Below are 25,604 nucleotides of genomic sequence, written 5' to 3'. Positions count from 1 at the left end.
TTTTTCAGTCTAATTTAGATGTGGTTATGTTGCCATTTGGTGTTAATTAATCTATCCGTTTTGGGCTAACAACATTGTCCAAATGTGATAATATTAGGCTGATTTAGGGACTTGCATTGTTTATGATTTTACATTATCTGAAATAATATATATTGAGTATGAATTTATAAATTTAATGTCCTGTATAATTGATGAGTTGTTGCCGAATTTTTAACTATGCATGGAATGACCTGTTTCGAGCTTAATTTGATTTAATTGTGACATTCAAAAGTCCTAATGAATAGAAATTTTGATATACAATATTGTGAAAGACCACGTCTGGGATGATGGCATTGATTTGAGATCTACGTGTAAGACCATGTCTGGGACATTGGCATCGTATATGATTTACGTGTAAGACCATGTCTGGGGCATTGGCATCGTATATGATTTACGTGTAAGACCCTGTCTGGGACAGTGGCATCGATATTTGATTACATGCAAGACCTCGTCTGGGACGTAGGCATTGTAAGATCTTTACGAATTATCCGAGTATCTATATTAATTCTGAATAGTTCAACGGGAAATGTGATATAAAGACAGAATCTGAAATCGAATTAAATGTTTCAGGTATGTTTTCATGCTGGGTTATGAAATTAAGGTAAGTTGTATACTTGAATTGATGACTTAAAGCTATGAGAGAAATAAATTATGTGTTATCCCAATTGAACATAAGTGTTTCGGCCTATTGATATAGTTGTAATATTTAAAAATGATAATTATATATGTTTATGTGTAATTGTGCATTTAGCTATACATTTTTTGTAACATATAAACTTGTGAGTGTGATATATGTATATTTAATTAAGGTTAGGGTTGATTTGGCTATTTGATTTATTGTGAATGTTCATATAATTAATGTTGCTTATGACTTACTAAGCTGCGAAAGCTTACTATGTGTATGATTATTCTTTGTTTTATAGATTTTGAAAGTTGGTTACGAGCTCGGGGATCGTCAGAGAAGGCTATCACACTATCGACTCCTTTCGGTATTTCGTTGAAATTGAATTAAATTTTATGGCATGTATAGCATAACTGAAAGGCTTGATTTTGGGTTATGTATATAAATGGTCATGCGAAAATGGCCTAATTTCCATGCTTAAGTTCAGTTTAGTAAAAAAAAATCGGCTAATGAGTATAAAAGAACATGATGTATATTAGATTATGAACTAATCTTAATTTGATGTGGTGTTTATGATATAAATTGGTTAGAGGTGTTATAGCACAGCCGTGTGATCCTTTTATACATGGCATCAGTCTGTTGCACAGTTCAGGGACACGACTATGTGATATTGCACGGTATTGTTACTCCTGTTTACCCTTTTTATCTAAACTTTTGTAAAAGTTTTAGATTAGTCCTGAATTGGTTTCGAGTCGATTTAAGAGCCTCGTAAGCTTGATTGAGGCTCAATTTTGATTGTGAATAATATTTTAATTATGTTATTGAATGCTTGAATGTTTATTTGTATCTTTAAGAAGAATTCGTGCTGGTTAAATGTTGTTAATTATCGTAACATCTTATAGTTCGGGTCCGATGATCGAACTAGGTATAAGGTGTTACATAAAGCCTTGGTATACATGTATGATTACTTTATTATTGATTAACATTAGATTGATATGGTTACTTAATTGATATGTATTGATATGTTATAAATTGGGTACATTATATGATTAATTATGTCTTAAAGCTCACATTGATGTTGTGATTTCCAATGTTAGGTAAACTATAACAACTTAATTAGTTTAATATGTTTTAATTGTAAATCGAGGTAAGTTTCTCATTTAAAAAACTATGAACTTACTAATCATTTGAAATGCTTACCTTATTATTGTCTTTTTCCTTGTAGATTGTCAACTTGAAGATCATCCAGAAGCTCACACTATCCCATTTTCAAACCGGTAGCTTTTCGATTGTTTAAAGTTCTTTTTGTGGATGTACATAGGTGTCAATTTGTTACCTTAAAATAATTTTTTTGATTTAAAATTTGGTTAATGCTTATTTGTATATGTAATTTTGGTAATAGGTTATGTGTTATGAATGGTACTTATAATTGCATAATTAAGCATGAAATGATATGGTAAAATGATTATATGAAATGGTTTAAAAGCATGATTGTATAGGTGAAGTTTGAATAAGTTGAATTGATATGTTTTGGTGCCAAATTGTGGCATATTGGATTGGTTGAATTGAATTGGCTAAAATGCATTGTTTAGAATGTGTTTGAACATGTTTTATACAGGTCTGGAAGTGCACAAATGTACCAAAAGTGCAAATGGTCGAATTAACTTGAAATAGGTACCAAAAGGCCTGTTTTATGCCAAAAATAGAGTCCACGTTGCAACGTCAAGCGAACTCTAAGTCTCAACACGACGAAGAACTCCGTCGCCGTGACAAGGAAGCCATTCGACCAAGTCATTGACTCACGTTGTGATGAGGAACCCCTCACGTTGTGGCTTCAAGCTAAAATTTTGAAAACGTTGCAAATTGGTCCTTATTTAATTCTGGGTTGATTCTAGAGCATATGTAGGTTCATATAAAACTCGAGAAAGGTTGTATTGAGTGATTATGAATTGAAATTGCTATGATCGTATGATTTATGTTTAGAATGTTAATTGTTCGTGACCGCTCCGGCAACGATTGTAGCATCCTATAACTCAGACCCGAAAATTGGGTCGAGCGAAGGGTGTTACATTTGTTCTTACTGCCTCAAGATACAATATTGCAGGTTACATTAAATGCGCGAAATAAATGCTCTCAATGGCTAGAAACTCCCTCCAACGGCTCTAAACATCAATAATTCAATAAGAAGGTATAAATATCATTCAAAGACACTCATATAAAGACAAGAAACAAGTTTACAAAGATTGAGAGTGAAAATCCAAGCATTTCTCATTATTATTCTTATTTTCAGTTGTACACACTTGTGGGGTTAGTTGTGATTTGTTCTTTCAAGTTTTCTATTGTATTGTGAGAGTGTTTAATTGTTGTATATCTACCTTCTAAAAGTGCCAATCCGTTCTCAATTTTATTTCTCTTTTTTGTGAGGTTTTACTTAAGGTTTTTGGTAGGAAACCTTAAGGTAAGTGACATTATATTGCTTATTAAAAAGATAAAGAGTGTGAAGGTTAAAACATTTCCTTAAAAGGTTCAAATTAGTAAATTTGGAAAAATTCTTAATTGTGGTAAGCTAAAGTAATGGAGGTATGCAATTGGGGTCGAGCCATTATAAACTATTGTGTCCTTTTTTATTGCCATATTTGTATTAATTTTTTAATACACCAATTCACCCCTCTTCTTGGTGTATATTGAGCCTAATAGTTGACCAAAAAAAAACTTAAGCAAAGTTGGCTGACCTATGTTGTTTAACATACCTTTTCATTCAACTATTTTTAATTGAGAGGGACCAAATTTGTTATTATTCCATTTATCCAAAGGGTCCTAGGTCCTTTCTTACCCCTTCTAGATACATCTCTACTTATAACATCAGTTTTAGATGCCATTATTATAATAATTGTCGTTGTAGGTACTGTCTACAATAATTAATTCGCTCATACCTATAGTAACAGATCTTAACCTTCAATATAAGTATATCCAAGAGTTCGTTCCCTTGGTACAGGGAGTAATTATCAACTAAATTATCAAACATATAGCAACATCACTAACCGTTGGTAAAGAGTATGTATAGGGGTAATTATCAACCGAGTTTCTGAACATATATCAACGTTGCTAACCATTGGTAAAGAATGTGAGTATAGATATACCGACGACTTTTTAAGCATCAATATAGCATGATGAACTTATTTAGACCTTCAACTTTACAAAAAAAAATTATTTTAGCTCTTCAATTTTTTTTTGGCCATTTTTAACCCTTCAAATTATCGTGATTGTCATTTTAGTCAGAATGGATGAAAAATTTTAACTTATCGTTAAATATATGATATGGCGCCATGTATGAATAATAAATGAAATTAATTATGTTTAATTTATGTGTAAATTCCACCTATGAGAAAAAAGATTGAGGCAAATAAATCCAAAATATAAAAACCTAATAAAATTAAGAAGAAGAAAAATTTCCTTAAACGATTATAGCAATCGGGGTTAATAGAAAAAGACACAAACAAAAAAATCCCTTTTGTTGGTCACTACTTAAACTAGATTATAATTTTGATTTAGTTGAACTTTGGGTCAAATTTTCTTAGATAATGAGATAATATTATCCTATTTTAAAGTTGGAGATAATTATAATTATAATTTTACATAAAATAATAATTAAAAGCATAAAATGCATTAGCAAAAAGGATTTTGCTTTGTAAAATATCCTGAACCTTTATTAATTCAAGTAAAGAGATGAGCTCTAGATCAAATGCATTATCTTCTTTGTCAGTAGAGTAAGGCTTTCTTTAGCCTTACTTTTCAAAAAGCAAGAAACAATGCTAAACAAATAATTTTTGGAGTTAGAAATACTTTTGAAAAATGTTTTTAAACCTAAAAGCAAAAGCAGTTTAAGTTTATATCTCATAATTTCTAGAGCTTCGTTTACTCTATCTCAAAAAAAAGAAATTAAGAAAAGCAAAAATCTATCACGACATGGATCAAGTTCTTGGATTTGATTATTATGTTTCTGGAAGTTCATCTTTTTATTTTCTTGCAGTTTAAGAGTTTCTTTAATTTACTTTTCTTTTCCTGTTTAATCTTTTGTCACTTTGGCTTGTGTTTTCTGGATAGGTTAGTTTCTAAAACGACAGAGATTGCTGTTAAAAAGACATTTAGCATGTGTAGAACCGGGATGTGATATGGTTGATTTATTTATTTATTTATTTGTGTTTGTAGTCATCAATTTTCCAAGTTTGGAAGATTTTTCTTCTTTGGGTTTCTTTCTTTTTGGTTGATTGTATGCTCTATTTTTTGTTACTCTTATTAGCAATTGCATGCCTCTGTTACTGGGTTTACAGTCAGCTTATTATATTGTGAAGCAACCGGAAGATCTGATGGACCAACAATTAGTATTGAATCTGGGTGGAAGATCTTAGAGGATATGACCATAAATGCTTATCAAACACAATAACAGGTGTTGGAAAAGATTCTGACTCAGAAATTACACACTGAATATCTTAGCCAGTTCCTCAATGGGCATTCTGATAAGGAACATTTCAAAACCAAAGTACTAGTTGTGGATTATGTTAGTCCAAATCTCTGGTGACGAAAATCTCGAACACACAAACGGAACTCGAACAGAAAAAGAAGAAATAGGACAGGGCTCCAAGGCGTGTATCAAGCCACTATCTTTAAGGTTATATTCGCCTCCACCTATCTCCGGTGTGCAAATGAGTTTCAAGCAAATTAACCTCGAGAATACAATGAAGCCAATGACAATTTACGTTTTTCACTGACGAGAATAGTCCACTACGCACTGAATAATGTATAACAAGAAACTTAATTTCTACAAAGGATTTCTGTAGTAATACTTTTTAGAATAATCTAATAATATTAGAAAATGAAGGATCCGCCAAATTTTCATCTGACCTCACATAATTAATAATGATCACTCCATCTGAGATTAATTGTCGGACATAACTATGTCTTAAACCAATGTGTCTAGACTTTCCATTATATACTTGGCTATATGCCTTTGCTAGAGTAGCTTCACTATCACAATGGATAGAAATAGGTGAAATTGGTTTGGGTCATAAAGGTACATCATAAAGAAAATTTCTTAACTATTTTGCTTCTTTAGATGCAGCGACTAATGCAATAAATTCTACTGCCATGGTGGAATTAGTAATATATGTTTGTTTCTTGGAACCCCAAGAAATGGCTCTTCCACCAAGAATGAAGATCCATCAACTAGTAGATGCATGATCTTCCAAACTTGTAATCCAACTAGCATCCAAATACCCTTCTAAAACTGAAGGATATCCATTATAACACAATCCATAGTTAATAGTTTTCTTTAAGTACCTAAGTACTCTATTCAAATATTGTCAATGCAAACTGCTTGGATTACTTGTTTACCTACTCAATTTTCCAACAGCATATGTAATATCTGGTCTTGTACAAGTCATTATGTACATAAGACAACCAATTAGACTTGCATATTTCAATTGATCAATTTTCCTACCAGCATTAGATACTAATTTTATTTGAGGATTCATGGGTGTGGATGCTGGTATACAGTTGAAAAGATCAAACTTTTTAAGCACATTTTCAATGTAATGTGATTGTGATAAAGTTATAGTGCTTTCATCTTGGGTTATTTTAATCCCAAGAATAACATCTGCTACACCCATATCCTTCATAGCAAATTTCTTTGACAAGAATTTCTTTGTGTTTTCTATTTGTTCCAAATCCGTGCCAAAAATGAGCATGTCATCTACATATAAGCAAATTATGACACATTTTCCATTTTTAAATTTTCTATATATGCACTTATCAGATTCATTTATTTTATAGCCATTAGCTAAAACAACCTTTTCAAACTTTTAGTGCCATTGTTTTGGTGCTTGTTTAAGTCCATATAAAGATTTAACAAGCTTACATACCTTATGCTCTTGTCCTGGAACAACAAATCTTTATGTTCACTTCCTCTTCCAATTCACCATTTAAAAATACAGTTTTAACATCCATTTGGTGAACAACCAAATTATATATAGATGTAAGTGATATTAAGAGTCTAATTGTAGCAATTCTTGCTACTAGAGCATAGGTATCAAAGTAATTAATACTTGTTTTTGTGTAAAACCTTTGGCTACTAACCTTGCTTTAAATTTATCAATGGTTCCATCTACCTTCATTTTCTTTTTGAAGATCCATTTACAACCTATTGGTTTGGAACATGGTGGAAGATCAACTAAGATCCAAGTTTGATTTCCCATTATTGAATCCATCTCATCATTTATTGCTTCTTTCCAAAAAGCAGAGTCTTGAGATTTCATTGCCTCTTCAAATGTAATAGGATCATATTCCGTATTATAACAATAAGATATCTTATTGTATATACTTTGACATTTTCCTTCTGCAAGAAACATAATGAAATCTGATCCAAAATCTTTGACCTTTTTAATCCTCTTACTTCTTTTTAATTCTTGATAAGATTCATCATTATTATCAATTTGTTCCAATGGAATCTCATTCTCATTTGAAGAATGAATAAATTGTTGTGGCTGTAATTGTCTTGATATAGAATTAAATTAGCATCTCTTGATTCAATAACAATATTAATTGAAATTGAATCATTTGGTACAATTACCATGAATCTATATGCCTTGATATTATGTGCATATCCTATAAATATGCATTCAATTCCTCTTCACCTAACTTTTTATGTTTAGGTGTTGGAACTTTGACAATAGCTCTACAACCCCAACCTTCAAATAATTAAGGTTTGGTTTCCTTTTCTTCCATTGTTCATAGAGGGTTATTTTAGTTTCCTTATTAGGAACTCTATTCAATATATGACAAGTTGTTAGAACAGCTTCTCCCTAAAAACCTTGTCCAAGACTTGAATATGATAACATTGAATTTACCATTTCAGTCAAGACTCTATTTTTTCTTTTAGCTACATCATTTTGTTGTGGTGTGTAAGGAGCTAAAACTTGATGGACAATTCCAGTGGATTCAAAATAACTTGGATTATAGTATTCTCCACTTCTATCCGATCTTAAGCACTTGATAAATGATTCACACTGAAGTTCAACTTCAGATTTATAAACTTTAAATTTATCAAGCGCTTCATCTTTTGAATGCAATAAATATACATAACAATATCTAGAACAATCATCAATAAATGTAACAAAATATTTCTTTCCACCTAATGTAGAAGTATTATGCATGTCACATAAATCACTATGTATCAAATCAAACAATTTTTTTTTCCTTTTAACCTTAGGGAAAGGGTTTCTTGTAATTTTAGTCAACATACATGTATTGCATTTTTCAATATTATTATTAAAAATAAGAATTAAATCTAACTTATACATGTCATTCAATTTTCTATAATTCAAATGGCCTCATCTATAATGTCATAAACAACAAGATTCAACCATATAAGCAGAACTAGTATTTTTATTCTTATTAATAATATTGAGTTTGAACATACTCTCATACATATACCCTTTCCCTACAAAAATTCCTCCTTTAGAAAAAATAAACCTATTTGCCTCAAAAACAAGTTTGAAACCAATCTTATTCAACAGACTTCCAGACATTAAATTCTTCCTAACTTCTGGTACATAATATACATCATTTAAGGTCCAAAAGTGAATTGTAGTTCAACAGACCCTTTGCCTTTGATTGCTACAGTGGAAGAATTTCTCATGTACAAGACATTGTCATTTTCACATTGTGTGAACTTTGTAAACATGCTTTTGTATTTGCATACATGTTTGGTTGCTTTGGTATCAATCCACCATGTATTATCATCTTATGCCATATTAATTTCAAATATCATTGCAACGAACTTTTCGTTATTATCAGCCTTAGAATATGATTTCTTCTTTAAAAATCGACATTCATTTTTGAAATGTCTCGACTTACCACAATGATAGCATGAGCCCTTTTGTTTCTTTTTGAACTTGGGTGCTCTATCAGTTTGTTTGAACTTTCTCTTAAATGGTTTAGTAGTCTGTACTTCTTCCGTAACATGCACTTTGGCATTTTCAAAATTTAGGTTCTGATCTTGCTTTCGATATTCTTCTTCAATACGAAGATGATTTGCCAAAGCCTCAATAGATATTTCATCTTTCTTATGTTTTAGTCTTCTTTTAAAGTCTTTCCAAGATAGAGAAAGTTTGTCTATTATAGAGGATAAAACAATCAATTCATCCATTTTCATATCATATTGCTTGAATTGATTCAATATCTTTTCAATATCACGGAATTGTTCCATAACAGAACGACCATCAACCATTTGATAATTATTGAAACAACTAACAAGAAATTTCTTACTTGTAACATCTTCGATCATGTATCTTGTCTCCAATTTGTTCCATAATTCTTTAGTGGTGACCTGGTTTTGGTAGGTATTGAACAAACCATCAGATAAACCATTCAATATGTGGCCTATACACATGTAATCAGCATTGTCCCATTTTTGTCTTTCTCGGGTTGCAACAACAGATTCGTTATCATTCTCTTCAGGTCTTGGAGTATCCAAAACATAAGCAATCTTCAAAGTTAATAATAAGAAGTGAATCTTTTTCTGCCATCGTCGAAAATTGCCATCATCAAACCGATCAAGTTTGACAAAGTTAGAAGCCAACTCCCTTAGTGTTTCACTTTCATGTGTTGTGGTAGCCATCATGAATTATAACCTTAAAATTGTTAGTCCAAATCTCCAGTGAGGAAAATCTTGAACACATGAACGGAACTCGAACAGAAAAAGAAGAAATAAGACAAGGCTCTAAGGCGTGTATCAAGCCACTATCATTAAGGTTATATTCGCCCCCACCTATCTTCGGTGTGCAAATGAGTTCCAAGCAAATTAACCTCGAGGATACAATGAAGTCAATGACTATTTGCGTTTTGCACTGACAAGAATAATCCACTACGCACTTAGTAATGTACAACAAGAAAATTAAATTCTACAAATGATTTCTGCAGTAATACTTTATAGAATAATCTAATAATATTAGAAAATGAAGGAAGAAAGGAAAGAAAGAATATTAGAATTTGTTGGTGGGTTTTCCAAATGAAATCTCATTCCTATTTGTAGGAATTTTCATGTCTATTCATAGAGACATCTTTCAATAGGTGTCTTTTTGAATAATAATGTCTTTAAAAATAAACACATAATTATTTATTTAACATTATAACTATTTAAATAATATTATTTAAATAGTTATAATTCTTTTTCACAAAATTAAATAACATAACTTTTGATTAATTGCACACATTCATTTATTAGAACACTATAAATATTTGAAAATGTTCTAACAGATTATGAAGATTAAAACCTTACATAGAGCGAATTGCCAATGAAGAGCCATCAAATATCATTTTAGCTGAAACTATCACTGCACTTACTAGAAGGTATGAACTCTGTTTCCTTTTGGTTGTTGGTGTTATTTAAATGAAGTAAGTTAATTGCCTTATCTTTGATCCAGCTCTGGCACCTCTGCGGGACAGCCAAAGTTGATGCCTTTAACATATAGTGAACTAGACTGAAGAACATACGGTAAATGCCTTATTTCGTCTGTCATAAACAAGTAGGTATCTCCAATTTTGTCTTGGCAATACATACTGCGGATATGGTAATAGATTAAAGTAGTTGGTTATTTAAAAGTACGATTTGTGGATGGATTAGACCAAGGGAAAAGGATGCAACTATTATTTGTAAGACCCGAGATTGAGGCCCCATCTGGTTTGCCAATGAGATCTATCCTCACAAGCTATCTGATTAGCAAAAATTTCGAAAAGCATGAATCCAGTCTTCATACTAGTCGCATTGCAACAATTTTGTGCTCAGACAGCAAACAAAGCATGTATTGCCAAATGCTTTGCGCTCTACTACAAAGAACGAGGTTGTATGCGTTGGTTCGATTTTCGGATATACACTCGTCCAAGCTATCAGGTTCTTTGAAGATTACTGGAAAGAGTTATGCTCTAACATAAGAAGAGGTCAACTTAGTGCCTGGATTTCTGATACTGGCTGCATAAACTCTTTGTCGATGATCCTCAACAAACCAAATCCAGAGCTGGCTGATTTGATAGAAGATATATGCAACGCAAAATCATGGGAAGGAATAATTAAAAAACTTTGGCCAGGGACAAAATGCATCGATGCTATTGGTACAGGCTCGATGGCTCAATATATTCCAATGCTTGAGTTCTACTGCGGAGGTCTCCCTCTGGTGATGCGGAACCCCGGATCTAGACACAAGAGAAACACAAATTAGAAATAAAAAAGAGAATAAATAAAATTAGTTAAATAATAATAATAATAATAAAAGGATAGATTTACCCTATGGAACCCTTGGTTAACTTGCAACCAAAAACGCCAATGATTGAGCGGCTCCCTACGAAACCCCTAGAAGAAGAACATCTAGAAACACCGATGAACGGGAAGAAATTTGAATATTTGTAACTCTGAAATACCCTCGAAAGTAACAAACTCCAAACTAAATAGCAAGAGAAAAATCACTCTACTCTCAAAAATTTGCCTCACACAAATTTGGAAGAAAACAAATACTCTCTTTTTTATGTCTCCTCCAATGTGTAGAAAACAAGCCTATTTATAGGCAAATTACAATAGTAATTGAATCCTAATAAAAACTCTTTAAAGAGTAATTGAATCCTAATAAAACTCTTTAAAATTATCTAAGAAAATAAATAAATAATAACCTAACCAATAAAATTACTTAACTCATAAATGATGTGTCCCAACCAATGAGAATTAAGTAAATAATAATAATAAGATACATAAAAGATTAATCCACCAATTTATGGGCTTTCACTTTTCCAAGATTGGTCCAGTGAATTGCATTCCTGTATTTGTCAATGTCACGAACATGATGAATTAAATTTGTAGTAACAAAGTCTTGGACAAAAGCATTCATCTTTGATTTTAATTGTCGTGCATTGCTTCGAGTGATTGGACCACAAGGAAAAACAACCCCTTGAGTGTCACCTCTTTGGCTCGTATCATCTGGTTTCAAAGTATTATGCTTCCTCTGAAGGCCTCTTGGGGATCAATCTTAAACCTTTAAGCAAGCCATGTGATACATGTTACACCCTTGTTCCCAATATGGCTTACTTTGAGTTTCTCCCTGTACATGAAAACAATGAAGAAGAGAGGAGCAAGAAGGAAGTAATTGAAGTTGTTGACCTCGTGAATGTGAAGCTTGGCCAATGTTATGAGCTTGTTGTCACAACTTTTATAGGTATTGTTTTTTTGTTCTTCTCTTTCAATATACCCTTAATTTGTTCTACAGAGAAAGAATTCATTGTGATTAACCAAGCATCATAATGTTTTCTTATGTAAATCAATAATAGGATTATATAGATACAAAGTGGGGGACATACTCAAGGTAACTGGTTATCATAACAATGCCCCTCAGTTCCAGTTTGTAAGACGGAAAGATGCATTTCTAAGCATTAATTTAGAGAAAACCGCTGAAGATGAATTGGCAGAAGGGATACTACAGGCAAAGCTCTTCGTTGGACAGTTCCAATTACAGTTGGTCGACTACACTAGTGCTGTTGATATATCCTTAATCCCAGGGCACTGTATATTATTTTGGGAGCTTAAGATGGAAGGAAGTAGTAAATCACCAGAGCTGAGTCCTAGTATAATAGAAGAATGCTGCTACATTGTGGAACAGCCATTGAATTTTGTGTATAGAGCTAGCAGGATGGGCAATTCGATAGGGCCCCTGGAGATAAGGATGGTAAAGCATGGAACATTTGATGCATTGATGGACTTCAGTGTATCGAAAGAGTCTTCTGTTAGCCAATACAAAACACCTCGATGCATCAAACTTGAGGAAGCTTTGAAGATATTGAATTCAAGGGTGGTGGGAAGGTATTTTAGCCAACAACTTCCTGGTTATAAGACATTGAAATGGAAACTAAACAAGAGTATGTGATGCATGCAAGGAAAATAAATTCATTTGGTGACTGAACCTAGAGCTTTGTTTCGCTGTTGTGGGTAGGACTCCCAGTCTCAATAATGGTTTGCTTCTAATCCTAATAAATTAAGCCGATTGAGTCTTAACTTGATTGATATTGGCATTATTGTCAGTATAGAAGGACATGTGTTCGAGTGCGTTGAAATTTCAAATCGAGTCAAATAGCAAAATAAAAAAAAAATACTTGAGTATGATAAATTTGAATCATTAATTAGGTCCCAAAATTATGATTTTAGAACTTATTTAAAATTTTAACCTTTTTTAATATATTTTTTAGAATTTTTATATATTTTTTAAAAATATAAATTTTGAATTTTTTATAAATATTTTGAATTTTTTGTTAAGAGAGTGACCAATTTACTTATTTTCAAAGTTGAAAGGACTAAAAGGATATTTACTCCAATCTGTTATTTGAATGGTTCTTATTTGAATTGTGAAATTCAACTCGACTCGAACTCGAAACCCGAATCTAGTTATTCGAGTTGAATCGAATGATTCAATCAACTTAAAATTTAAACTTTTTTCGATTTTTTCGAATCGAATCGAATTTTAGTCACCCTTAATTCATAGAGAAATTGAATAAAATAACCAAAATAATAAAAAGTAGAAATCACAGCTTCTATGGTGAGAATGAATCCATTATATAAACTAAACTCAATCCAAGGATAATTGGAGCTTCAAAAGTACACCATTTCACATCGATAAAATTGAGTCGTTAGCTGCTCTCCCTTAAAACAACCCTTTCATAAATGACTCCCATGTTGACGCCAAGTAGTCAAAGTTGTAATCTTCTAGCAAACATATTATCAAATTTTCAGTTCAACTTCTAAAGTAAATACTAATAACTTTAATTCAAAAGTTAAAATAATTGATGAATCGATGTTCTAAGAATCTTATTTATTGATGATCCCTACATCCAACTGGCTAGTGGTATTGTAGGTCATAATGCCAAATTACACCAATTTTAGAAGACATTCGACTCAAATTTTTATTTCTCAAAGCTTTAAAATATTTTACCCAATAAACATGAAGCTGTCGGCAATTAACAAATTCAACATTATTATCCTAATGATAAGCTGGTCCACTCCATTCTCTACCCCTTCACCAAATCCGTTTCTTTCTAGTTACCTACTGCAATCAAAGCACCTCTTTTCCGTCCACGCGGTTTTTGCCTATTTTTTCCCCCTAAATTATCTGGAAATAAGATTAAAAATTTAATCTTTGTCTTCTGCCCAGGCCGCTCCTTAGATTGTCTTACTCTTCGGATCTATTTTCGTCTGCTTCAATATAGAAGTAGGAACTTCCCCTCTTATCTATCTCTCCCTTTTTCTCTTTCTTTGTTTCTTCTTACAGGAACCCTAACTTCCCTGATTCTTTTTTTTTTCTAATAAAACTTACGGTCGTGAAAATGGTGGTCTTATAGTCGATGATGGGTAAGTATTGTTTCATTACTTTAATTTTTGTTTTATGTTTTTTTTTTAATTCGATGAGAAACAGATTGATGTTCTTTTTTTTCTTTTTTTTTGGTTTTTTGTTAAAGTTTCTGTCTTTGCGCTGAAATAGCTTTACTTTGCAACTTATTAGAGTCTAAAATAAGATAGCTGATTGCCTGTTTCTCTTGTTTATAAGTATGGTTATTGTCTCTGAACTTAACAAATTTCTTGAAAGTGCTTTTTTTAGTGTAGGAGATTGTAATTTCGTTGTGGGATTTTATGTCTGTAATGAAGAACGGTCAGTGCTGATTATTTGAGTTGTTTTATTTATCACCATTCTGAAGGACAAAGAATGTTCAATGTGTTTTTTTTTAACTTGTGAATTAATTTACAATATTGTAAGTTAACTCATTGTTGGAAAGGAACTTTATGGTTATGGTAAAACTAAATGGAGTAGTTTTAGGATTCTGTTTATCATGAAAAACCCAAATTGTAGATCATCCATCAAGCTCCTAATGAAGGAGGTGTCTTGTTGTTCTCTTGCTGTTTAGCATTATCCTAATCTTTTTTCTTGTTGTCTATATATCAGATTACTTTTGTCCGAAGAGTTGAAATTGAGACAGTCAGAAAACTGATGAACTGAGCATCTTTTGTGACGAAAGGTTTAGCGAGGTTCTTATTTCTCCCTTGAGCAGGCTGAATCTGTTGTTCATTGCAAAAAGTTGTATCCCTGACTCATGTTATAATTTTTTTTTCCTTTTTGCCCCCTAATCCCATAGGAATTGTCTTGTATATTTGGAAGGAAGGTGAACAATTCTTTTATGACCTTTTCTGCAAACTCTGAAAGCTTTTTCGGAATTGTGTAATCAGAAATATATACATTCTAGGCAGAAATGGGTGCTTTTTGCTGCTGCTCATGTGGTGATGACTGTGAAGAATATGCTTATCCTAGCAATTCAATATATAGGCACTGCATCTGCCTAAGGTTCTTCTTCTATCAGCTATTCACTGGGGTATGTCTCTTCTTATCTTGTGGTTATCTGCACAAAAGCAACCTATTTTCATTTTTTTGCTGCTAATACATGCCATTAAATTTGTTAATACTGAAGGTATGTTATAAAGCAGATTGAGGTCATTTTGTTAATTTCTCTGAGCCTCAATTTGCATGAAATTAACCTTTTTTTAAGAATGAAGTCTATAAAGCTTATTAATACTATCCTTGAGAGAATCTCTGAAATTCAGAAGTCTGAAATTCAGAAGTTCTTTATATGTTAAGTACTTAAATTAGCCTTATAAAGATTGTCTGCATACTGTGTTTCTCTTGAAAGGTAAGTACATTAGTTGAGTTGCTTTCACAATGTCATATAACCCATTTTATACCTAGGTTTAGTTTAATGAAACATTTTCGTAATTTTCCATTTCTTCTTTGATCTGCAGTATGGTGCTCTGTTTCACAGATTGGATGGGCGACCTGCATCCCAGATCCAAGGAGCTTCTCTGTCATCAACCACAACTGTTACTGCAATATCAGATAATTCAGCCATTGAAACTCATGTTACAATGTCCAGACCGGTCCCTTACGATGCTGAGCAAAGGTACTCTCGTTTGCAGCGTGATGGCTTGGTCTCTAGGCGTGATAAGTCTGTGACTCATTTTCAAGAAGAAACTCAACCACTAAGAAGAAATATAAGCAGTTCTGATGGAGAATCATTGGGTATTGGGAGGAAATGGAATGGAGTCGAGTTGGAAGACGACTCTAAGATTGTCCATCTTGAGTTATCAGAGAGGAGTTTGGCACCAAAAGTTGCACAAGGACCTAACTATATACAGCCTTCAGCAGAGGAAGAAGATGTCTGCCCTACTTGTCTTGATGGTAATTTTGCATCTATATGTCTTTAAAGAAGAAATCTGTTTTGTAGTTTTAAATTTTAATGATATGCTTGTTATTTTTCAAGATAGGCATGTGGTGATGTTTTGATTGAAAAAGGAACTTCTTTTAGCATTTTTAAGTTGCTTATATTCATATGAGTGCTTATTTTCTTGCAGAATATACACCAGAAAATCCTAAAATCACAGCTCGCTGCTCACACCATTTTCATCTTGGTTGTATTTACGAATGGTTGGAAAGGAGTGAAAGTTGTCCAATATGTGGCAAGGTATGTATAGTAGGCCAAATTACTCCATCTAAAATGCAGATATGTGCAGTCTCTGTTGTATGGTTTAGTCCAATGGGGTACTTGGGTAAATTCCATAATATTTTGAATGATAATAACTACCAAGATTGTCGATTGGTTTTTTCTGTTATCTTTAGAAAATAGAAAGCAAGCAACTTAGTTAAACATACAGTGTCATTTCTGTTCCAGAACCTTTGGGGTGCATCTGATTTTAAGTGTCGTTGCAGGAGATGGAATTCTGTGAAAGCCCCTAAGGTCTGGTTGCATCTTGATTCAATGCAATGGAGCAAATACATATAGAGCGGCAGGTATTATCAGTATGTATAAGCTCTCTGATCTTTATTGAAGAGGCACATCGTGTATAGAAGAGTTTGTCTTTATCCATCACTAGTAGTGCTACCTGGTAATTTCTTCCTACTCGGACTCGAATGATCATGACATTACCTTCGATGTAAAAAGCTAATATAATAATTTGTGTGGAAGTTATAATACGTGGAATCAACTTGATGATGTGTAACAAGAAATATGAGCTGGACTTTGTTACCTACTACGCTAAATATGCTAACGTTACAAAAGTACGAGGAGTAGTCTCGGGATAGAATAAAAGAATTTAAACCTCTTCTTGTTCTGATGATGAAAATCATTATGTTCAAGTTTCACATGATGTTGATTTTGAATCTTTGAGCCAACGGACATGGTTGATTTTGTGCATATAAATGAATGGATAAAATTAGATGTATGTGGTGCATGAGTTTTTGTCTACTAATCCGAGGGTTTTGTGTTCTATACAGATTTATGTAATAAGTTGGATAGTAGATTAGGATAATCCAAGATTCATATTTAAATAAATCCCGAGGACTTTGAGCTTGAATTTGAGGGAAGTTGATTATGTACCCACCATTCATTCATTTAGCAACCCAAGTACAATAATAGTGGTGGTCGACCAACTTGTAATAATGTCGTGGCAACTGCTAGGAGCAGAGATTCTCATTTCTACAAGATTATCTTGAACACTGTAAGACTTTAATTTCATTACAGCTGGTACATAGTAATAGGAAATGGGGTTTATGAGATGAGACCTTTCGGTGCTCCATCTCTCTTCACATATAGAACGACTCTGGACTTCTACCTAATTAGATTGGACAAAGAGCGGACCAACTTGTCTGTTGATTTGAACGCACGCAGGGAGCATGTGGCAATGGCAACCACCCAACCCAACCTTGGTAGGTTTAAGGTATGATGCTGCCGCCTCCCAATTTGCGTGTATTATTTAATATATCATTCATGAATATGGTTCTATCTTGATAAATAAATAAACAAAGTTATGGTTTATTTATTCCAACAAGCTAAATCTAATTCATTTGCGTTATTAACAATTTCATTTATCATTTATGTTTTTATTTATTCATAATATAATTATTTATATATTTATTATTTTATATCTTAAAACAATAAATGTGTTTTTGGTTTGTTTTAAATTCATTTGTTTATTGTTCACGAATTAATTTTTAATTATTTATAAACATGTTTGTTTAATTTGAATGATCAAAACATATATAATTTCAAATGAATGAATATAACCATAATTTTGAAATTTTTGCCGAACACAAATCTAATACAAACAAGCTTATAAATAAATAAAGATTCGAATGAAAAGAGAAATGAAGGATGAACATGCAAAGCAAATCCTGTATCTTTATCCAGCTATCCTCCCTCAGTTGGGATGTCTGCTTGACCTTAGAAGTCTGCTTTTACCTCTAATTGTACCTTATACCTATATGCCTGTTAAGATAGCCATGATTGTAGACTATTAACTGGTTCCTTGTAATAGATTTGATGATACAGTATGCATATTGTCCCGGAAAGGAAACAAGCCAAGTGACCAGCTTACGGAAGCATATCCGGAGCCTATACTCTTCATCGCATCTAGCTCTGGAGCTTCCTCCTAGAGAAATTCCAGTATGCAAACCATGGGAAATACTTAAGTTGTACTGATCAACAACCAGTATGCACCTAGATCAGCCATAGGCCTTGTCAAATGAACAAGCAAACCCCTGCCTTCTGTTAGGGATGGCCTCAGTAAGACTGAACCTGGTCCAACAAGCTGTGCCGGAGCCTTGCCCAGTTTCATGTGAGAAGACAAAAAAAAAGGAAAAACAATTTATCTCCGACATCTGTAGAGAACACAAGAACTTTTAATTACCAGCAAAGGGAACAATACAAATCCATGTTACAATACACGATGGCTACAAAACTTTTTTACACTGAAATGAGGATTTGGATCATAACGAACTTTGAACAGAGTGGACAACCACATCTTTTTCCACACCATCATGTTTCAGCTGGGAAGATATAAAAACGAAAACAAAAAATTGCAGAGATTCTTTATTTCAAGAATAGCTAGAATTTAATGAATGAGACATGGCCACACTGCTTTCTTTGAACAGATCCTTCACATTCTTTGCTCAATGTTATCCAATATTTTCACTCCATGGCCGACTTCAATTCCCAGTACTTTTAACAATATGAGAAAACTTCCCTGGGACAAAACGTGATTTGTGATTTATTGTATGATAATGAACCTATGACCAGCTCAAAAGCATAAAATGTCCATGAAATCTAACCTCAAAACATAATTTCAGTCTCTAAATGTTCAGACCATTATGATCTTTGAGCCAAAATCAATTCGGAATGATTTTGAGGAGTTCAATATCAAACAGTAGAGTCTTATCTATAAGCCCTTGGTTCCTTAGCACAAAATCCAAAGCTCGTTGACCCTGCGGAAGGCACCGAAAACAGTCATCATATGAACAAAAGAATACAACATAATGGATCAAAGACTTGAATTTTACCGAGAAGGTTGTTGGTTTGGGGCCACTTTTGTTGAAGTCATTGTCGGGATATCCCAATTCTGGTGGAACTATGATCCTGCATCACTGTGAAGTAAACTGTGAAATTTGCATATGATATTATCGCAGAAAAGAAATTACTTAATCCTTGTTTTCATTTCATGATAAAAAAGTATCACGCATCTGCATCAACAAGTTAAAGAAGTTTTATAGCTCGGACCACAAAAATTCTTAGCTCGATTTAGCAAAGGCAGCGAAATGCACTTGAAACCATTGATCAATAATCCATCTTTTATTTGACACACTTAATGTCGGTAGCCACAGGACACAAGATTACAAAGCGGAGTATGCGATGTGTGAATACAGTAAACAAGATTATATGCATTAGAAAAGCAGAACAAGCACCTTCTAACACCACCCAGAGCCATTCCTGTAATTGCTTCTTCAAATGCTGGAATCACCTGAATAATTGATAATGAGAAAATCTTATTTTGAAGGTTTCATCTTTATATTTGTATCTCAATATAATATTGTACTTTGGATGTGGCTTATAAATTTAAAAAGGAAGAAAAAGTACTAATTGAGAGACAGACAATCATAAATCCTTAAAACTAAATTATTTGCTTAGATCACAAAAACAAGAAAAAGGTGAATTAGAACTATATTATCTTTAACATTCATGAGTTGTATGGAGAACACTATTATCTGATTCAGCAAAACCAACTACTCACTTCTTGGGATCCAAGTCTAAATTTGAAGAAGTCTTTGTCATCTCCCTGCATGTTTTAAACCCAGATAATATCATGAAATAATCAACTAATTTAAAATGACATTCAGAATTAGGACGGGAAGCATTATGTACCACAAAAGAACCGCCTTTGGTCTTGTTTCGAGCTTCAAATATGCGGCCATAATACCCTATAGTGTAGCCATCCCAATCAACCTACAGTATATAGTTCGTAGCCCATAAACTGCTTGAAATAGCTTAGGCAAAAATAACAATAACAATAATAGTTCCGCACTAAATTTGAAGGTATTAAGTTTTGACATAAACATTTGAAAATTGATGCTTACCACAACTGTATCTCCCATCTTCGGTGTAGGGCCATCCCCCACCCGCAAGTCCTATTTTCTCATTGGAATTTTTATCAAGATAAGAACATATGCACCAATTAAAAACTAAAATTAATATTGAATGGGATTATTTCCGTAGCAAAATGACCTTGTACTGAAGACCTGATACTGTTTCAGTGTAATCTGGATACCGCATTTTGGTCTTCCCATAATCCTTTCCCCTAAGTGCTGGCACTGTGCTCCAAATTCCAACAATTTGGGTTAGCAAATGAAATGCATAAAATTGAAAATCAAATGGAATGAATTACTAAGCTAAAAGAAAAGAAAAATACTATCAGTAAATCCAGAAGAGGCAGCCATTGCCATCTCAATTTCTCCGTTGGAAGAATCATAGAGAGCAGGAGCGACTAATCCAACCGCTCCAATTACCATAATTTTCCTTCGCTCGATCCGCTGAGATGGTGGCTGCTGCTGCTGGAGTTGCACAGAAAGGCATGCTATTGGTCTCTGAAATCAAAGAAGATACATTATGGTTGGGGTTGGATTGGGTGGTCAATAGAAGAAATTAATTATGAGGAAATTGAGGGAGGAGATGACGTACCCTAGTAGAAGCTCTTGCAGTTGCAGTGGATAAGGTAAGGGATTGGGGCAGAAATCCAGTTGCTGAAATTGAAGCCATCAAACTAAGTATTCAGTTCCGTGACGAAAGCAGGAAAGGAAAGGCGGTGAGACTTTGACGGAGAAAGAAAGAAAGTGTGTCTACTTTGTACGCGGGAAGATAACGGCCTCAGCTTTTTGTGTCATTCCTTCTACGGCTGTATGCCCGCTCTTATAATATTTATCCTTTGGATTTTATGCGACACTGGGCTGGGCCGCCGCCGGTTTCAAATGTTTTTAGCATGCTGCCAGGTCTATTTGTTTTATATACATATTTTCAGCCATCAAAATCGAGAATCAAACAACATTCATGGTTATCCACATTAAAAAATAATATTTTTTGAAAATGTTGTACAAAAGTTACTGATTTTTTTTAAAATCCAAATCCTAAACTTATTATAAATATCAATAACCGAAGCAAACTATCATGAATGGTTAAAAAATTGAAAATTTCAATCCAACTCAATTCAACTCACCTCGAATTTTAGATTTATTTGTGGAATTCTTTTACCCAGTCTTAAACTTCAAATAATTATGGTTGAGTCCTTAAAATATCAAAATTATATTAATCAAGTCTTTTCATCAATTTAATTGTCAATTTAAGATTAGGTTATGATGGGCGGTGTAATGCAGTGTGTTTACTTTACTTCTGATCTCACACTATAGTATCTAACCTCACCGCCACCGTTATTTTTACATTAATCGTAGGTAAACACACTGCTTATCGAAACCCACCCTAAGTATTAAATAGTAGTTCAGATTTGATTTGAAGTATATTTAAAATACATAAATTAAATTGTAAACATGTTAGTACGTGGGTAATTTAAATTTGATATGTTAAAAAACAGACTAGCAATGAACCTTAAAAGAATCGTATTCTTAACCAGCCAAGTTTAAGTTACCCACATGATTAAGTACAAGTGTTTATAACTTAGATTCGCAAATTTCGAATTTTAAATATGTTCCGCATCAATTTTGAGCTGTCATTTAACGTCTAAACTAATAACTATAAACAACTCGTTTAAAAATGACGTCAGTAAAATTAAACCATTTTATAATTAAATTTCCAAAATACCAAAAAAGAAAATAAATTTTATATAGGTCAACCATTGGAATAAACAAAAACAAAAACAGTACGGTAACATATTCCCCATTTATTCATTTTTTTTTTTTGAAAAACTTCACCAAGGAAAAAAATTTTGACCATAAACGATAGAAGTTGACCAAAAAATCACAAATATTTTGGCAAGTTTGATTACGATGGATTTTCACACCCAAGATTTCTATTACCTTATCCTTTTTAAGGTTTCCTGTTGCTTTAGAACCACATCTGCAACTACATTGATAAGCAGGAGCCATAAAACAAAAGCACAAAACGAAAGTTCCATTAAACAAACACTCGCTGCTTCATATTACATAATATTCAACGTCTCGCATAACGCTCGCCCACCAACTTTCTTTTACAGCAGGAACCAACTCCCGCCTGTTTTTTTATTGTGTTTGCAGTGACAGCAAATCTAAGAAATCACAAATTTAAGAGTGTTTGCCTTCTCTTGCAATGTGTCGAGAAGGCTGTCAAAGCTCTTCTTGAAAGACTCCACTCCCTCGTCTTCCAGCTGTGAACCGACTTTGCCCCAGTCAATCCCCAACTTCTCAAGTGCACTATAGATGCCTTCAGCTTCAGACACGTTTGCGTCAATCGTCCTTGAAACTGTGCCATGGTCTATGAAGGCTTGGAGTGCTTGGTCAGGCATGGTTGAGACCTGCAAACAGCACCAAAATGACAGAAAAGATTATGGGATTATTCATCAACTCATTTTGAAAACTTCATTCAGCAAGAAGATAGCTCACCGTGTCAGGTCCAATGAGAGGAGCAACATATAGGGTGTCAGGGTAGGCAGGGTTCTTGACACTAGTTGAAGCCCAGAGCAACCTCTGTTTCTTGGCACCCTTTTTCACCAAAGCCTCCCATCTTGGACCGGAGAATTTCTTCTGGTAGAGCCTATATGCCAGAGCTGCTTGTGCTACAGCAGCCTAAAAAATAGTAAACATATCATGGTGTAAGCAAATTTTGACGTGTAATTCAGTAAATATTTGAATGTACAAATGTGTATTGCAGTTTAGTTACCTTTCCTCGGAGATCAAGGGCTTCTGGTGTTCCAATCATTTCAAGCATTTTGTCAATGAGGGTGTCTACCCTACTGACAAAGAAGGAAGCTACACTAGTAACCCTGGAGAGATCACTCAACCCAGAAGCCTCAAGGCCGTCCAAGTAAGCATCAATGACAGCCTCATATCTAGCAAGCGAAAATATGAGCTGTACATACACATAAGAAATGAAAATTAAGATTAGAACATAAAAAGAAACATATATAGTACAGTGTAAAGGCAATATATCACCACCATTATCTACAACTTCAGTGGAACAAGCCCAGAACTATAATGACCCACCCAAAAACTTTGCTGATTGGGTAAAAATGGTTCTTGAGTTATAGCCAATGGCTCATCAAAAACAGTAATTGCTAAAACAAGTATTAACAGTAAAAACTCGTAAGAACATTTAAGAAACAAATGAGTGTAGCAAAAGACCATATCTTCTACTTCAAGTTAAGCCAGGAAATCAGAAATAACATACAGTGACGTTCACACTTATGCCATTCGCAATAACTTCCTTGATTGAAGGAATGCATGGTGCTGTTGCAGGGATCTTAATGTACACATTGGGACGATCAACCACTTCATGAAGATATTTGGCTGCCTCAATGGTCCCATTAGTATCATCAGCAAGTCTGGGAGAAACCTCAACAGAAACATAACCATCACCTCCATCTGTTTGGTCATAGATTGGCTCAAAAAGTTTGCAGGCATCTTGGATGTCCTTCACCACCAACTCCCAATAAGCACTTTCGATATCTTTTCCTGATTGCACAAGTTCCCTGCAAATTCCAGTATTTTCAAAAGACATGAGTATTCAAAAGACCAGAAAACACAAGTCTCGATTACAATAACCAACCAACTCAGATGAGCATGCCTTAGTTTTTCTCTAGTTTATATTTTCATTTTTCTTTGAGCTGTGGAAATGTATTTAGGTATACCATGATCTATGCTACTCACCGTAACAATTAAAACGATGGGGTCAATAAGAATACCTGAATTGATCATTGTAAGCATTTGATGAAGATATAGCTTTCTGGAAAATCTGCAATAACACAATCAAAATTGTTAATAGGGGACTAAAATAGACAAATATCACAAAGTAAAACTACAGAGAAAAAGAAACATAGTTAGGGTATTTACCGCTGGGTTGCTAGTTACACCTCTAACCCCACTTGCAATCAGTGGCAGCAAATCGGTCACTGGCCTGCAAAGGTTGTCATACCATGGACTCTGCCCTTCTTTTTCATACAGATCATGCAAAGTAGTCCTCTTCACTGAACTACCGTTTCCATCAGCAAGAGAACACCTGACACTGCCATAAGAAAACCCAGTTGGAATCAAAGAATTGACAAAACTAATAGGGCAAAGTAGCATGCAAGCAACTAAAATGAACAGGAATGCACAATGGTGATGATAAATTGATAAATAAGAATCAAAGCAAACTCATTTCTACATCAAATCAGGAAATGGAATCAAAATAGCCACTTGCATAAAAAACAAGCAATGTTTACATCAGGCAAGAGAGAGAGAAAAGAAAGAAAACCCGGAAATCATACTGAGAAAGGGCGTTGACATAAAGCAAAAAAAAAAAAACTTACACCAAGGAGCCCCTGAAAGGGTGGGTGTTTATCGAGGACAAGCTAGAAGATGAAACCAGCTTAGAGCAGAAACCAGGCCTGGTAGGGAACCCAACGAAGCATTTAAGCGATGAAGAAGATCTGGGTTTGGAAGATGATGAAAGAGAAGCGACTGGGTTGGGGTTAGAGAGCTTGGAAATGGTAGCCATAGAGAAAGATCAAAAGATCACGGGCTGAACAGAGCGGAGTTTGGTGAAGGAGGCTCTGAAAAAAATAAAAAGTAATTGATGCTGAAAACAGAAACGGAAGGAGGGTGGCGTTGGATTTTTAGATATATACGAGGTGCGGTTGGAGGGTTGTTGTAAAGAAGTGCACCTTACCTAACATATAGTAATATATGTTAAGTAAATTTTTTATGTGTTATAATCATATTTAAAATAAAATTATTATCAATACATGAATAGTAGAATGAACGGTCAAAATTATGGGTTTAGAATAAAATTATAATTTAGTTCATCGGGTATTCTTTGTCCCTTTGGTAAAGGGAAGAGTCATAGTATTTGGTAACAATTAGAGACGATGAAAATGGAGAACCCTGCACTCTCGGTTGAAGAAAAATAACTCTTCAAGAGTACGAAAAAGGTCAAGCAAGCGAGCCCTTACCAAGAAGGTAATGCAAGGAAGATGGTGTCATACAAGGACATATTCTTAGGAGAGGAATTTGGGGACTATGAGTAGTTCTTTCAGGAAAATGATATGGTCGAGATGTAAGATGATGATGATGATGAACAACAACGTCGTATCTTAATTAACTTAGAAAACAAATTATGGAAAATTACGTTTTTGTTAATCTGAACTCGAGACTCTTTTCGTACACAAGTTTCTCATTTCCATATATTCGCTCTAACCATTGAGCTATCTTAATCGGCTTAGAAAACAATTTATGGCAACATAAGATAAGCCCGTTTTGATTCTTGATCATCCGAGTTCTCTAATGAATTCGATAGTTTCTAGAAAGGT

General features: G+C 33.8%; 3 protein-coding genes and 1 pseudogene across 12 annotated transcripts; 2 read left to right on the top strand and 2 right to left on the bottom strand.

The window, feature by feature from the left end:
- Positions 1-3,235: 3,235 nt before the first annotated feature.
- LOC107898109 (indole-3-acetic acid-amido synthetase GH3.17-like) lies at positions 3,236-12,621 on the top strand (annotated as a pseudogene).
- Positions 12,622-13,597: 976 nt separating this feature from the next.
- On the top strand, positions 13,598-16,910 carry LOC121202922 (E3 ubiquitin-protein ligase At3g02290). 9 transcript variants are annotated; one of them, XM_041090814.1, is made up of 8 exons: positions 13,688-13,956; positions 14,087-14,096; positions 14,686-14,768; positions 14,876-14,902; positions 14,984-15,109; positions 15,534-15,969; positions 16,143-16,252; positions 16,498-16,910. In XM_041090814.1, exons 5-8 carry the CDS (start codon positions 14,990-14,992, stop codon positions 16,522-16,524), a joined length of 693 nt encoding a protein of 230 aa, XP_040946748.1. In that variant the 5' UTR covers positions 13,688-13,956; positions 14,087-14,096; positions 14,686-14,768; positions 14,876-14,902; positions 14,984-14,989; the 3' UTR covers positions 16,525-16,910. The 9 variants fall into 9 exon arrangements, with proteins under 9 accessions (XP_040946742.1, XP_040946743.1, XP_040946744.1 ...); XM_041090816.1 differs by having other exon boundaries at positions 14,686-14,758; positions 14,876-15,109; XM_041090815.1 differs by lacking the exon at positions 14,876-14,902 and having other exon boundaries at positions 14,967-15,109.
- A 1,535-nt stretch (positions 16,911-18,445) lies between these two features.
- Positions 18,446-21,078, bottom strand: LOC107898981 (peptidyl-prolyl cis-trans isomerase FKBP19, chloroplastic). 2 transcript variants are annotated; one of them, XM_016824562.2, is made up of 10 exons: positions 20,795-21,078; positions 20,526-20,700; positions 20,342-20,427; positions 20,194-20,244; positions 19,982-20,062; positions 19,851-19,895; positions 19,525-19,580; positions 19,123-19,198; positions 18,895-19,047; positions 18,446-18,809 (listed from the first exon to the last, which is right to left on the bottom strand). In XM_016824562.2, the coding sequence occupies exons 1-9, from the start codon at positions 20,870-20,872 to the stop codon at positions 18,952-18,954; spliced, it is 744 nt and encodes a 247-aa protein (XP_016680051.1). In that variant the 5' UTR covers positions 20,873-21,078; the 3' UTR covers positions 18,446-18,809; positions 18,895-18,951. The 2 variants fall into 2 exon arrangements, with proteins under 2 accessions (XP_016680051.1, XP_016680052.1); XM_016824563.2 differs by lacking the exon at positions 19,982-20,062.
- A 1,130-nt stretch (positions 21,079-22,208) lies between these two features.
- LOC121215926 (transaldolase) lies at positions 22,209-25,057 on the bottom strand. The gene is made up of 7 exons (XM_041090807.1): positions 24,606-25,057; positions 24,148-24,319; positions 24,000-24,049; positions 23,486-23,786; positions 22,979-23,167; positions 22,702-22,884; positions 22,209-22,613 (listed from the first exon to the last, which is right to left on the bottom strand). Exons 1-7 carry the CDS (start codon positions 24,791-24,793, stop codon positions 22,368-22,370), a joined length of 1,329 nt encoding a protein of 442 aa, XP_040946741.1. The 5' UTR covers positions 24,794-25,057; the 3' UTR covers positions 22,209-22,367.
- Positions 25,058-25,604: the final 547 nt, after the last annotated feature.

Source organism: Gossypium hirsutum, chromosome D04 (assembly GCF_007990345.1).
Source record: "Gossypium hirsutum isolate 1008001.06 chromosome D04, Gossypium_hirsutum_v2.1, whole genome shotgun sequence".
NCBI lineage: Eukaryota > Viridiplantae > Streptophyta > Magnoliopsida > Malvales > Malvaceae > Gossypium > Gossypium hirsutum.
Note: the sequence above shows the minus strand (reverse complement) of the source record. Positions and strands in the feature narration are given on the sequence as shown.

Excerpts from the sequence above, each read along its gene's own strand:
- LOC121215926 (XM_041090807.1), bottom strand. The coding sequence starts at position 24,793 with ATGGCTACCATTTCCAAGCTCTCTAACCCCAACCCAGTCGCTTCTCTT. Across the intron at positions 24,320-24,605 it reads CCTTTCAGGGGCTCCTTGGT|TGTCAGGTGTTCTCTTGCTG; the intron begins GTAAGTTTTTTT and ends TTCTTATGGCAG. Across the intron at positions 23,168-23,485 it reads GCATAAGTGTGAACGTCACT|CTCATATTTTCGCTTGCTAG; the intron begins GTATGTTATTTC and ends GTGTATGTACAG.
- LOC121202922 (XM_041090808.1), top strand. The coding sequence starts at position 14,990 with ATGGGTGCTTTTTGCTGCTGCTCATGTGGTGATGACTGTGAAGAATAT. Across the intron at positions 15,970-16,142 it reads CTGCCCTACTTGTCTTGATG|AATATACACCAGAAAATCCT; the intron begins GTAATTTTGCAT and ends ATTTTCTTGCAG. Across the intron at positions 16,253-16,497 it reads GTTGTCCAATATGTGGCAAG|GAGATGGAATTCTGTGAAAG; the intron begins GTATGTATAGTA and ends GTGTCGTTGCAG.
- LOC107898981 (XM_016824562.2), bottom strand. The coding sequence starts at position 20,872 with ATGGCTTCAATTTCAGCAACTGGATTTCTGCCCCAATCCCTTACCTTA. Across the intron at positions 20,701-20,794 it reads CTGCAAGAGCTTCTACTAGG|AGACCAATAGCATGCCTTTC; the intron begins GTACGTCATCTC and ends CTTTGATTTCAG. Across the intron at positions 20,428-20,525 it reads CTCTTCTGGATTTACTGATA|TGCCAGCACTTAGGGGAAAG; the intron begins GTATTTTTCTTT and ends TTTGGAGCACAG.